The sequence below is a fragment of the Radiomyces spectabilis genome, assembly GCF_025331425.1.
Source record: "Radiomyces spectabilis strain NRRL 2753 chromosome Unknown BYT42scaffold_2, whole genome shotgun sequence".
Lineage (NCBI taxonomy): Eukaryota > Fungi > Mucoromycota > Mucoromycetes > Mucorales > Radiomycetaceae > Radiomyces > Radiomyces spectabilis.
In genome coordinates, this window is record NW_026251927.1 from 2465581 (window position 1) to 2477192 (window position 11612).

The 11612-nt window shown below is 45.0% G+C and overlaps 6 protein-coding genes across 6 annotated transcripts; 2 read left to right on the forward strand and 4 right to left on the reverse strand.

Annotated features, from left to right (window-relative positions):
• Positions 1-957: 957 nt before the first annotated feature.
• Positions 958-2027, forward strand: BYT42DRAFT_489833 (uncharacterized protein; the record flags this gene model as incomplete). The annotated part of the gene is made up of 4 exons (XM_051563961.1): positions 958-1143; positions 1207-1346; positions 1411-1579; positions 1635-2027. 4 exons carry the CDS (start codon positions 958-960, stop codon positions 2025-2027), a joined length of 888 nt encoding a protein of 295 aa, XP_051427633.1.
• Positions 2028-2294: 267 nt separating this feature from the next.
• On the reverse strand, positions 2295-3656 carry BYT42DRAFT_557749 (UAA transporter). Its single transcript, XM_051566935.1, has 2 exons — positions 2704-3656; positions 2295-2628 (listed from the first exon to the last, which is right to left on the reverse strand). The coding sequence occupies exons 1-2, from the start codon at positions 3620-3622 to the stop codon at positions 2585-2587; spliced, it is 963 nt and encodes a 320-aa protein (XP_051427634.1). The 5' UTR covers positions 3623-3656; the 3' UTR covers positions 2295-2584.
• Positions 3657-3761: 105 nt separating this feature from the next.
• On the forward strand, positions 3762-8149 carry BYT42DRAFT_557751 (Rab3 GTPase-activating protein catalytic subunit-domain-containing protein). The gene is made up of 12 exons (XM_051566936.1): positions 3762-4583; positions 4659-5710; positions 5781-6041; positions 6111-6542; positions 6612-6732; positions 6804-6985; positions 7058-7123; positions 7185-7231; positions 7288-7422; positions 7484-7571; positions 7632-7737; positions 7788-8149. The coding sequence occupies exons 1-12, from the start codon at positions 3806-3808 to the stop codon at positions 7949-7951; spliced, it is 3432 nt and encodes a 1143-aa protein (XP_051427635.1). The 5' UTR covers positions 3762-3805; the 3' UTR covers positions 7952-8149.
• A 2-nt stretch (positions 8150-8151) lies between these two features.
• Positions 8152-8939, reverse strand: BYT42DRAFT_557752 (transcription elongation factor Elf1 like-domain-containing protein). The gene is made up of 4 exons (XM_051566937.1): positions 8906-8939; positions 8743-8849; positions 8619-8689; positions 8152-8558 (listed from the first exon to the last, which is right to left on the reverse strand). The coding sequence occupies exons 1-4, from the start codon at positions 8906-8908 to the stop codon at positions 8350-8352; spliced, it is 390 nt and encodes a 129-aa protein (XP_051427636.1). The 5' UTR covers positions 8909-8939; the 3' UTR covers positions 8152-8349.
• A 152-nt stretch (positions 8940-9091) lies between these two features.
• On the reverse strand, positions 9092-10516 carry BYT42DRAFT_489886 (peptidase C14, caspase domain-containing protein; the record flags this gene model as incomplete). The annotated part of the gene is made up of 8 exons (XM_051563966.1): positions 9092-9231; positions 9308-9698; positions 9770-9871; positions 9936-9951; positions 10032-10144; positions 10230-10291; positions 10349-10414; positions 10477-10516. 8 exons carry the CDS (start codon positions 10514-10516, stop codon positions 9092-9094), a joined length of 930 nt encoding a protein of 309 aa, XP_051427637.1.
• BYT42DRAFT_204787 (uncharacterized protein) lies at positions 10352-11501 on the reverse strand. The gene is made up of 4 exons (XM_051562537.1): positions 10953-11501; positions 10804-10891; positions 10477-10730; positions 10352-10414 (listed from the first exon to the last, which is right to left on the reverse strand). The coding sequence occupies exons 1-3, from the start codon at positions 11382-11384 to the stop codon at positions 10603-10605; spliced, it is 648 nt and encodes a 215-aa protein (XP_051427638.1). The 5' UTR covers positions 11385-11501; the 3' UTR covers positions 10352-10414; positions 10477-10602.
• Between the last annotated feature and the right edge of the window lie 111 nt (positions 11502-11612).

The following is an 11612-nucleotide window of genomic DNA, read 5'->3' on the forward strand; positions in this document are numbered from 1 at the left end:
CCAACTAGCTACAGTAGTTTGTCTTCTCTCATATTTTTCTTCTTTTAAGTATTCACGGGGACAAGGCCTCGAGATGTCAATTACAATTGTACATCCTTTGTATCGCCGCTATTTTGCTATCGTAATTTCCAAATGATGTTTTTACGATCATTTTGATCCTTATTGAAAACCTTCTCAGGCCCTAAATGACTCTCTTCTTTACCAGCATAAGCACTTTAAATTAATGATCGGAGCGCTTGTTTGCTTGATTGGCAAACAGACGATGATGAAATATGACGGCATGTTTGAGGGACCGCGACAGCCTTTCCCGCGCATTATGCGGCTGTTGTGAACTCCGCTTTTTTTTTCCAGTGTATGTTTCAACCATTCGATGACCATTGCTGCAAAGCGTTCCAATCTCCAAGCATACTTGGCAAAGGAATACGAGGAATTTTCCCACCCACAACCCACAGACCGTCTGAAAGCCTTGTTTTCCGACTTTTCGAAACAGAATGTGGTGAATGTTTACGCATACAACTGCAACGTTCGTTTTTGGCGCTCCATCATTCTCGACGCCAATGCCAATGGATATCTCGGTTCACCCGAATACCAGCTGGCGATCGAACCTCAAGACCTGCCAGATATGTTTCAGAAACCTGATATCGGGAAGCCACTGGCGCTGACATGCGTAATTGTATGAATGACCATCGAAAAGCACGTCCGGAGTAATGACACTGACAGGTTCCATTTCCTTAGGAATATATGCTTGGTGCAGGAGATATTATGTCGCTCGCCGATTTCGAAGTCTTTTGTACAACCCGCAACAACTGGTCATCATGGATGCTGGAGTCACTCGTTAAATCGCCTTTGCGACGTGCATGGCACGCTCTACCGCGACCGTTTTCGCGAAAATCCAGCGAATTATTTGTCGTTATACCCACAGTGAAATGCTTGGCCAAAAAGCTGATGGATAGCTGCATGCAGAAACCTAGTCGAAACGGCCTAAACCGTCTATATACTTTGTCGGAATTTCGTTCGCTGTGTAGCCCTCATAACGCCGCCCATTTGACCGATGCTGATCTTTATTTGTTGCTCAAATACCTCCACGCGCAATGGGGAGTGGCTGTTGCGGATAACGTCAAAGGCTATGGATCGTATTATACGGTATACAACTTAAAACAATCGTTCGAGTGTCTATGAAGGCTAAATCGTATCATGTAAACGCAGGTTGTCAAATTTCCGGATCAGGCGGGCCATCCTACCGCCCAGGTCACTATTGACGATAATGACAAAGCAATGATCAGTCTGAAAACCAACTGCTGGGCTTTACAAAGCCAAGTAAAAGAATTACAGAGCAAAATAGATGAGTAAGTAATACTCTGACCATCAGGCGTTCATTGCATCCGATACAGTATATAAAGTGTTTGTTAGGTTGACGGATTCATTGAAAAAGGAGTACGCTCAGCGTCACATTCCACAGGCGCTGTATCTACTAAAGCGAAAAAAGAATTTACTGCAACTTTTGGAGCGTCGGATGCAGATTTTGGATACCATGGAATCGATGCTCTTCAGAATTGAAATTTCACAGGATGATCTACAAGTACGAAATCCGTTTTGTTCATCTGATCTGTTCTCTCTAACATGATATTGTACAGGTTGTGGAAGCGTTCAACGTAGGCGCCGATACGCTTCGAAGGATTCTGGACCAGGAAGATCTGTCGACGGCATCCGTGAGCGAATCAATGGCACGGGTGCAAGATACGCTGCAGGAACAACAACAAGTTGAAGATGCGCTTGTATCCGGTGGAGAAAGTGCTTCTTATGCCTATCAACCTGAACTCAAGAATGATGATGCGCTGCTGGACGAATTAAATCAATTAGGGGAGTCGACAGAGACGAGCTCGAGCGCTGAAACCTTGCCTTTACCCATCGATACCGGATCCGAATTAGCGCGATTAAACGAGCTGTTTGCATCATTAAAGACCATCAATACAACATTGGCACAGCAGCACCCAACCCCGTCAAAGCGCGTGGCCGAACTTGCATAAGCATGCACCTTTCCATCTTCCAAATATTTGTCCATACAGTATAAACATTATAGAGTACGAACAGTAATTCAGCCCAGCTTTTACGCTGGCCTGTCTAATGCCGAAAAAATAAAGTTTAGCGTATGAGCTTTTTGTCAATACCAATATCCTTGTTGAATAACCAGGCTCCACTTCTTCTTAACCGAGAAAAAAAAATAACAGTTTTGCGCTTATGGTTGAGTTTAAGGCGACATCAATATCCCAGTCATATATAGGAAAACTTATAAACCGAGATCCAAGAAGATTCGTGTTATGTGGGAAGTTTTGAAAAATCTATGCAGCTAATAAAGAGTAAACGTATCATCCAGTTACGCAGATGATCATACTGTCGCTGTTGGAGATGATATGGCGATTCGACAACACATGTCAACATGATAATATCGCGTCCAGAAACCTGTGGTCTAGTGGTCAGAACTTTATGATCTATGAACATTGATTTGAATAAAAAAATTCTATGGCACATGCCCTTGCTTTCTCAGTGCAGTTCGCCCCCCCCAAAAAAAGACAGATGCAAGATTCTAGGCAGTCTTTCGTTTCTTGATGTAGGCCTCGATACCGATGGCTAATCAAAGCATTTGTATTAGCACAACATTAGTTGGATTTGGTTTTATTCTATTTTCTCGTCGAACCAACGTACCAGAAAACACCATGGTCACACCAAGCCATTGGCCAAGGGACAGGATGTGGTTGAACCAAAAGACGCTCAATAACATAGTGAACAGTTTGCGGGTGACGGTCACGGTGACTAGACGCAGGCTACCAAAATGCTGAAGGGTATAAAAGATAAAACATTGACCAATGGCACCGCAAACCGCGAACAACAAAACATCGCGGATGACAAGTGGGTGTGTCGTACAAAACTCGATGGCCTGTCGCAATTCGCTGCTGTGAGGATGGATCAACAAGTAGGTGGCTGAATACACCGATCCAATGGCATTCATAAAAAACATCATATGCTGTCCACTGGTGTACTGAGAATATGCATGAAATATCTGGTCTTGCGTCGCATTCGTGAGACCGTCAATGGCCAAATTGGTACACAGCAAGAAAAGTCCCCAGAAGGAGTTGGACTGGGCGGCTTTGGAGCTGCCTTCGGTGTGATGATAAAGCATAAACATGGACACGCCCGCCGTAATCAGTCCTACACAAACATGCTTGTGCAATGGAAATCGCCTTCGATACACGAGCATATTCATGAGCATCACAGGAACCAGTTTGCAAGACTTGCCAAGAATCATGGTGGGATAATCGATATGCTTCAGGGCAGCATAACCAAAAGGGGAACCGATACAATTGAAGAAAGCGACCTGCGCATATTTCATCAACAGTCCGGTAGGCATGCTCTTGACAGCGAGAGGACGTCCGCTCGCTTTGATGTAGATGAAGGCGACCATGGCGGCGATCATGGACTGGATCAAATTGAGGAAAATAAAGAACTTGAATTTCTTTGGCGCGGTTTCATCGCCGTAACTAGTCGTGGTCACTCGTTCTTGCACAACGCCCCACGTAAGAAAGCACGCATAGATGCCTGCAACACAAATGGCAAAGCGAAGCATATTGAGTGAGAAAGCAAAGAAAAAGGGGGTGGTGGTGCCAGCAATGCGATCAAATCATTGTGGCCAATGCCGATTGGGCAATCCGTGACGTGCTTTTCAGATAACCCGCCATCCGGTTCTGGCGCTGGCGGGGTTTTCCCTTTGTCGCCCTTTTTGTGCAAACTGAATACCATTTCGTGACCAATGAACAAAAGCAAACTCAAACGTCGGCAGAGTTCTACGCAAAGTGAAGACTTGTTCGAGTTTGTGGATTATACGTCTGTTTCCAACTTTGAAAGGCTTGCGACAGCCATTGAGCAAGCGTTGTGTGAGTGGGGCTTGAAAGACGCTGCTTACGGTTGTTTCTCCGACGATCAGCTTGCCATTGCCACGGCTGCTTTAACTCATCCCATTCCCACCGACTTTACGCGCCACGAAACCCTCGCCATCGGAGAAGACTTATTCAAATTATCATACCATTGCCATCCCGCCGCTCGGTTCACGCACCACGACAGTAGCTCCCCACCGCGAGACGAGCATGCCGACCTTCCGCTTGCTTTGGACGAGTTTTATCGGTTAACGTCAGTCACGGAAATAAACGACCCACAAGACTATCACCCGCTTCATCGATGGACAGGAATGGGCCGCTTGCTCATCCTGAAACCAATGACAGACAACTCGAAACTCAAATATTTTTCCACGAGCAGCCGATCCGTCGATATCCACCAAGCCAAAACTTTGATATCCGCCTGCGCTATCGCTTTCCGGAACATCAATTGCTCCGTACCCATCTTTGTTCCCATCGGTCAGAGCAGAAACGCACTGTACAATGGTTACATGCTGCAAAACGACAGCGTATTGGAAGACGTTGAGATCCGGTTCAATACGACCCTGACTTCGCCCTTGCTGTTACACTACACGGAGCTGGACGGTTTACACAGCTTATTTCAGCATAAATTAGCCATGTCTCAACCGAATCATGGTCAGTGCAACAGATAAAGGGGGTCACATGAGAAATGTTTGAAAGCTCACAAAAGGATTTATACGAACATCACAGGAGCTTCGGACCGTCAGATTTGGACAGCCGCAGTTTTTACCTATGATCTGCCCCACGATTATGACGAGGATTGGAAGAATTTAAACGAGAGCGTAGGCGGGACAGACACCATGAGTGGGGAGAGCCAAGCGCAACGTTGGAGTACGTTGAGCTTTAGCGAGGAGATGGATGAATGGGACAATGAACACCCGACTACTTTGTTTTCCAAAAATGCTGCGTCCCACCTAGCCTTTGGCTCCTACAATGACCCACTCCGCTCATTAACACTTAGCGCGATATTTCCCATGTCACCGGACGGAACGTATACAGATGAAACGATGGATGCGTTGACCGCGACCCATTGGCGTCTTTCACGAGAATTTGCTCCCGCCAATCAACAAAGAGCGTTTCTTTCAACGTTGATCGATCAAGTAACTTCGTCTTGGATTCGAGATCCCGAGAACCGACAATATTTAGCGCCTTACGATGATAATAATACCTTGGAGGAAACGACCGCGGCACCGACAAACGATAACCGACTCGTTCGTCACTTACTGTCGGCCGTCGGCCACAACCGTGGTGCCACTGCTCACCCTCCTACGGCCATGAGCGTATCGGATCAAATGGAATCGATTTTGGCGTCGATCTTTCGACGCGAAGGGCAGCAGGGCGGCAAAGAAGACGATGAGGGGCCCCATGTGTCACTCTATCACATGAACAACGATATTGCCGTTTACACCGCCCAAGCATTAGGCTTGCGTCTACGCCAAATCGGTAGCGTTCCTTCCCGATCATTTTTATGGAACATGGTTTTCTATACCTTGAAACTATTTTCGGACACTCCGAAACTGCAAAGCACCATTTCTTTCATCAGTTTCCTGCGATATTTGTGGATCGAAGCGCTCCGACGGATACGATGGCATTGGGAAAATTTAGTGCCCATCCCAGACATCAATCCTTACCTGTATCGCAAAACGTCTTCTTCCGAAAGCAGCCTCCAAAACAGCAGCGAAACAGTCAAAGACGGCCCATCCCATGAAAAAACGTTGGGTATCGACCTTCGTTACAATATCGTAAGTTTGACAATCAATATCGATCCTTGATTCCAGCATCTTTGACGAATTTATGCATGGTCTGTTACAGTTACACCAAAAATTGGCCATGGTCAACTGTTGCATCTATCGTCAATTAGAACACATGTCATCTGAAGAAAGAGAAGCGTTGGCCAAAAAAGCCTACTCTTCTCCAAAGAAGAAAGTCTCAAGTTTATTTGACAATCTCTCGGACACCCCGTCATCGACAGCTACACCAGCGGCGGAAGGCAACAGTTTAGGGTTTGATGGATTGAATTCATTGTTGGAAAAACTGGTGGATCCGGAAGAAGCATCTACACCCGGTTCATCTGTATGTGGATTGACGATGGCCCATGAGTGAACATGACCTGAATACTAAATCTTGTGCGTGTTATCATAGTCTAGGTCTAATTCTCGACCAGAGCCATCCGAAAGCGATGATATTAGCGAAGGGGAGCTGTTTTTCGATTCGGTCGAGGATATCGAGAATGCGGCACTCATAGGAAACCACAAAACAGAACAGGAGAAGAAGAATTCGGAGGAAGACAGAGAAAAGCCCATCATGGATGAATCTTCTCGTGGCTCATCCTTGTCCGATGTTTCCGTATTAGCGCGTCCGCCTCCGATGGGTGAATCTTTCGTACGATTGAATTATCCTTCAAGTGCCGATTCCGATGCTCATTATATTTCCAATGCTTCCAATTTCCTTGTGCAGAAAAAGGAGAAAAATCGTGAAATCATGGATTCGGATGCAGCCGAAGGCCGAAAATATCCATCACCGCATTTACATCTATTAGCAACCAAGGAGCCCATGTGGATACCCGAGACACAGGTAAAGGGAAATCAGCGAAATAGAAGAAAAAGCCGCTAACAGGAAAAAAAAACCTACACCGTGTCGCAGGAACCGGGCTTCATGACAGAAGATATGATCAAGCAACAGGCAGAAGTATTTGAAAGTCTCGGCACCTCGGATGGAGCGACGCAGCTTCGTGCTCAACTGCAATCGGCGCAGTTATTCTCAGGTAAACAAAGGAAAGAGCAGTTTCACTTGGCCTTTTTGGATTGCATCGCTCATGCAACTGCACCCTCATAGATATGGAAGCCTTCAAGGCGGCGAATCCTCATGCTTCCCTGGAGGACTTTATTCGATGGCATTCGCCCAAAGACTGGTTGCCATCCTCGACGGTTGATGGAGAAAACAGCAGTACCCCTCTTGAAGGGAAATTAAGTGCAAGAATGGCCGATCCGAAAAACATATGGCAGGAATTATGGAAGGTCCTTTATCCGATTTATATTTTGTCAAGTTTCATGGTGTGCCAAAAAACTGACAAGTTGGGGTTTCTCTAGTCTGCAAAGCGCATTCCGGCGACACGACAAAAACCGCTGTTCAGTACGACCGCCGAAGCCGAAAAGGTATGCACGCGTACAGCTCTCTGTTACTACCTCTTTCTCATCTCTTGACGCGTAATGATAGGCTCTCCATTATCTGGAGTCCATGTCAATTCATGAAACCTTTGCAATGTAAGTTGACATTACATGGAAGCGGATTGGGAGTAAAACTAATAGATGTACAACAGGCTGTTACCGACGCTCGTTCTCATTGCATACAAGACATTAACCACGCATCCTATTGTTCACTTTTCTCGATGCGTTGCAGAGGGACTGGCGTCTTTAGGATCGGAAGTCGCCCGTTTTTCATGGGAAGATGTTCGGTAATATACAAAGATCAGGTGAAAAACGCACCGCATGTATTGGTTGACCAAAATTGTGTAGTGATGGCAAGCAAACCATGGATAACATTATCGCACTGTTACGACAGCAAGAATCCACCATGTGCAATGGTATCAGCTTACTTAGAAAGGTGGGTTACTGATTGTACCTTTTTTCCTTGGCTTCTGGGTTTACTTATCTCTGTTCACAGATGCCAAAACAATATGAGCTTGTGGATCGGTTACTGAGAAACTCTCAGACATTTGTTGATGAAGGGGAAGAACGGTCGGCATTGTTCGATATATTTAAGAATGAGCGTAAGTATGCAGACTGTTTTATGCGGGACAATGTCTAATACTATCTATAGAGAATATCATGAGCCGACCTCGGTTCAAGGAGTACATTCATTACAGTGATTGCTGCGAAATGGCGTTTGAGGGACGAAAATTGCCGCAGCGGCAGTATACGTTGGTCAAGGAAAATGAGATCCGTATTGTAGATATGCAAACCACAGATGCACTATATACATAATATAATTATATACGAGAGCAGGTCATAGTCACTATTTCTCTGAAAAAGAATTGTGTATGGCCCGAGCAATGTTGACAGCGAACCTGCGGCAACAAAACCAATGGAGACTGAAATCGGAATTTGCTGATTTTGGGTTACTGAGAAACCAAACACAGCCTTCATGCACATCATCCAATGAAAATGCAAATAGACGCAGCTAGCTCAACACAAAAAAGATTTTAATGAAAGCAAACACAAAAAGAGGTATATCATTCATTGCAAAGCAAAGTTTTTGAATAACGGTGGTGTCTTTGGAGTTTTCAATCAGCCACAGGAGAATGAATAAGAGCGGATGCCCCCGGGGGAGGTGTAGTGGAAACACTACGTCTACCATATGTTTTCCAATCATCCTGTGCAGATCAATAGTAATCGTCTTCATCGTCGTCCTCGTCGTCGTCAAGGTGTACAGGTCGGCTGGACAAAGGCCGGCCTCGATCACGCGAAGCACGTCGACCATCGGCACTGTATTCCTTGTCCCGTGCTTTCAATAAAGCTTGCATTTTGCGATCGTTGACTTCCTCACAAGCATCGATCCATGCAGAATAAACATCGACAGGCTCATCGAGATCTGAATTCCTGCGTGAGTCATTCGGCCATACACTGCAAGTAAAAACAAGAAAAAGCTTACAAGTAATGGAGCACTGCCAGCTAATGTCGCATATTTTACAAGCCAGATGACCTACTTTGTTGCTCTGATCCCTGTATGCCTGATGGTTATTGGCCCGACATTTTGGACAAGAGGAAACACTTACATTCGGCATTCAATGCTCTTTTCGTGATTGCAAAATAAGCAGTTGAAGTGAATGTCCAACTTGGCTTTCAGTTTTTTCAACGGCTTGGATTTCGCTTTTCTTTTTCCCTAAATAAAATGATGAATTGTCATGCACGAAAATGAAACGGGAAAATCTAACTTACCATGACACCTAAGTTAAGAAGAAAAAGAACAAAGACAAACCGTGCTGTGGAAATTAGGTTCCTGGGTTCGAGGATTCCAAGTTTTCCAAACTCAGCAATGAGCTGTGGCGTAACATTTGTAAAATAGATGAAATAAACACATATGGTTTTATTGAATATGACTTTCTTCTTTTTTTTTCGACGACTTTACAAAATGAACAATAGATTCACATCAATGGGATGCGATGAAGATAATTGCGGACGTTGTGAGTATTTGTCTCGAAGGATTTGGCGGACAGAATTAAGCAATTGAATATACGATTGGCGAGGGTTCTGTCTCAACACGGCTAAACACATTGGTCAGTTGAGAATATATATCACGAAAAAAAAAACGCATCAGAATCACAAGAAATTCGGCCTTACTTGTAAATGCATGACTCATGGCACCGGTACTTCGCCCAGCCTCAAAGGCATCCGCCGATGTTTGCTCATCCTTGCAACCGGAGAACATCACCACATCGGCAGCTGAACTCTTGAACCGTTTGATACGCTCATCCACTTTTCGTCCACCCAGCACTTTTTTGCCAATCGACATAAACGACGACAAAGCGCCACCCACATTTCCTGTAGCATATGCCAAACCGGCATTCAACAAACCACTACCCGCATCCTTGAACAAATTCTGCTCTTTGAGCACGCCCTGAGTGGAATAAACGTAAGGAAGATCCAACGCCGTACCAGAATGGCAGCTATCAAAAATGGCCGTCAAACGACATCCAGGTGGCAATGGTCGAACCATGATATCATGCATCATCTAAAGAAAACGATCGATGTATCCATGAATATGTTTTCATTCCAAAGCAAAAATTGGTTGTATTCGCTTACATCGTCTACAATCTGGCCGGTGTTACCGGGATACATTTTATGATCCACGGGATAAATTGTCTCATCCCAGCCGTCATCCTCATCGCCGTTTTGATCTTCAACCTGCACATCATTTGTTGATCAGTCATTGCATTTATCGGACGATAACAGAAGAGGTGTCACTTACACGACCGCCATGACCACTGAAATGGAAAAAGAAGCTATGTGGAATAACGCTGAGTCATACAGTATGATGATCATTCGAAACGACATATAAACTTACGAATCGTTGGGCCGAGCATCGTGAACGAGCCATTGCATCGCATTAAGCATGTTTTGTTTCGTCGGTACGAATTTGGGATTGGTTTGGTCATCAGTCAAAACGACCATATCGTCCTGTTATCATCCGAAACAAGGCTTGCTGTTCAATACATCTTTGCTTCCTCCTTGCATACACATTTCCCCGTTTTTGTCAACTCACCTCCTTGAAATTAAACAACGTTATCAAGAAATTCTTGAGATTATGAACATCGTTGATGCATCCTAGCATTTCATTGTCAATCTCGCCTCACTATTTTCATTCCTATGATAGATATTTACCTTTCAGCTCATTGGGTGAGTTGAAGTAATTGATACCAATCAGCAACGCTCGTTTTCTTCCTTGACCTAAAGTTCCGCATGAGATCCCTTCATATCTCTCTCTTCATACTTTCTAGACCGAATCTTACAATTTGAAAGCTGGAAATTGGGTGGCGGACGTCCTTGCATAGCCGGATTGACATGCATCACGAACTGATTGGCAGCACCGGGCGATGGCTGACCATACGGAACTATACTCAGGTTAATACATTATATCATGATCTGACTTTTTCAACTGTCTTCTTACCAGGAGTAGACGCTGGGTTGTGTGAAGAATGCGGTGGTTGCGGATAATTGGCTTGAGATACAGAAGGATCCGACGGCCTGAATACAGGATCCGGCCCTTGTTACAAAAAAATAAAAGATAAAAGATAAGAAGCAGGACCTCCAGAAAACAAGATACTAGTCAGATTTACCTGTATAGCTTGGTGGCCGGATGTGTTCGTTGCCGGAGTATGGGCGATAACCAGGTGAAGATGTCGGTGGCGGAGGTGGAGCGTACTTCTATCGAGAATATGTGAGAAAACCGCAACGACAATGGTCATGCTTCAATCCTTTGACTCACTGCTGCGGCGTTCGGAGGTGCATAAGAACCTTGCCTAGGTGGTACAGGTGGATAATTGGCGGGTGAATGCGGAGGTGGATAGCCACCTTGTGGAGGTGGAGGTGGATAACCGCCCTGTGATGGTGGAGGTGGATAGCCGCCATGGGCTGAAGGCGGCGGATAACCGCCTTGCGGTGGCGGTGGTGGATAGCCACCTTGTGCTGATGGTGGTGGAGGATACCCACCTCCGTAAGGCGCTGGTGGTGCTGGATAGCCGGAAGGTGCTGGCGATTGCCCGTAAGGATGAGTACCGTATTGTCCAGGATAGGTCATGGAGTGAACTGTGGAGAAAGAATATTCGTTCCTTGTTGGGTTGACAATCGGGAAAAAGGGGATCGGCCAAGGATCACGTGACGTATTAGCCAAACATTTGCCGATCTGCCGATGATTCATCGAAAATTAACTCGAATTTTGATGGATGAAATAAGGTATGAATATATTATAAAATTTCTTGATGTATACAAGGTAAAAAGTGGGTTGAATAGAAAAGGTTAATGGATTAAATACGGATAATGTACAATATGAAATAGCCACAAGTTAGGATGGGAGGATTTATGCATAGTAAAACCTAAAGGATATAGTTTAGAAGTGGTCCATGAGAGTCACATGTAATAAATAAAA

Bases quoted from the DNA above. Each gene is read 5' to 3' on its own strand.
- BYT42DRAFT_557749 (XM_051566935.1), bottom strand. From the start codon at position 3,622: ATGCTTCGCTTTGCCATTTGTGTTGCAGGCATCTATGCGTGCTTTCTT. The intron at 2,629-2,703 runs GTACGTTGGTTC...TGCTTTGATTAG, and splicing joins TGTGACCATGGTGTTTTCTG to CCATCGGTATCGAGGCCTAC.
- BYT42DRAFT_557751 (XM_051566936.1), top strand. From the start codon at position 3,806: ATGAACAAAAGCAAACTCAAACGTCGGCAGAGTTCTACGCAAAGTGAA. The intron at 6,042-6,110 runs GTATGTGGATTG...GTGTTATCATAG, and splicing joins CATCTACACCCGGTTCATCT to TCTAGGTCTAATTCTCGACC. The intron at 6,986-7,057 runs GTCCTTTATCCG...GGGTTTCTCTAG, and splicing joins TATGGCAGGAATTATGGAAG to TCTGCAAAGCGCATTCCGGC.
- BYT42DRAFT_557752 (XM_051566937.1), bottom strand. The intron at 8,690-8,742 runs GTAAGTGTTTCC...TCAGGCATACAG, and splicing joins AAGAGCATTGAATGCCGAAT to GGATCAGAGCAACAAAGTAG. The intron at 8,559-8,618 runs GTAAGCTTTTTC...GCAGGAATTCAG, and splicing joins CTGGCAGTGCTCCATTACTT to ATCTCGATGAGCCTGTCGAT.
- BYT42DRAFT_204787 (XM_051562537.1), bottom strand. From the start codon at position 11,384: ATGAATCATCGGCAGATCGGCAAATGTTTGGCTAATACGTCACGTGAT. The intron at 10,892-10,952 runs GTGAGTCAAAGG...TATTCTCGATAG, and splicing joins CACCTCCGAACGCCGCAGCA to AAGTACGCTCCACCTCCGCC. The intron at 10,731-10,803 runs GTAAATCTGACT...TTTTGTAACAAG, and splicing joins CCGGCCACCAAGCTATACAG to GGCCGGATCCTGTATTCAGG.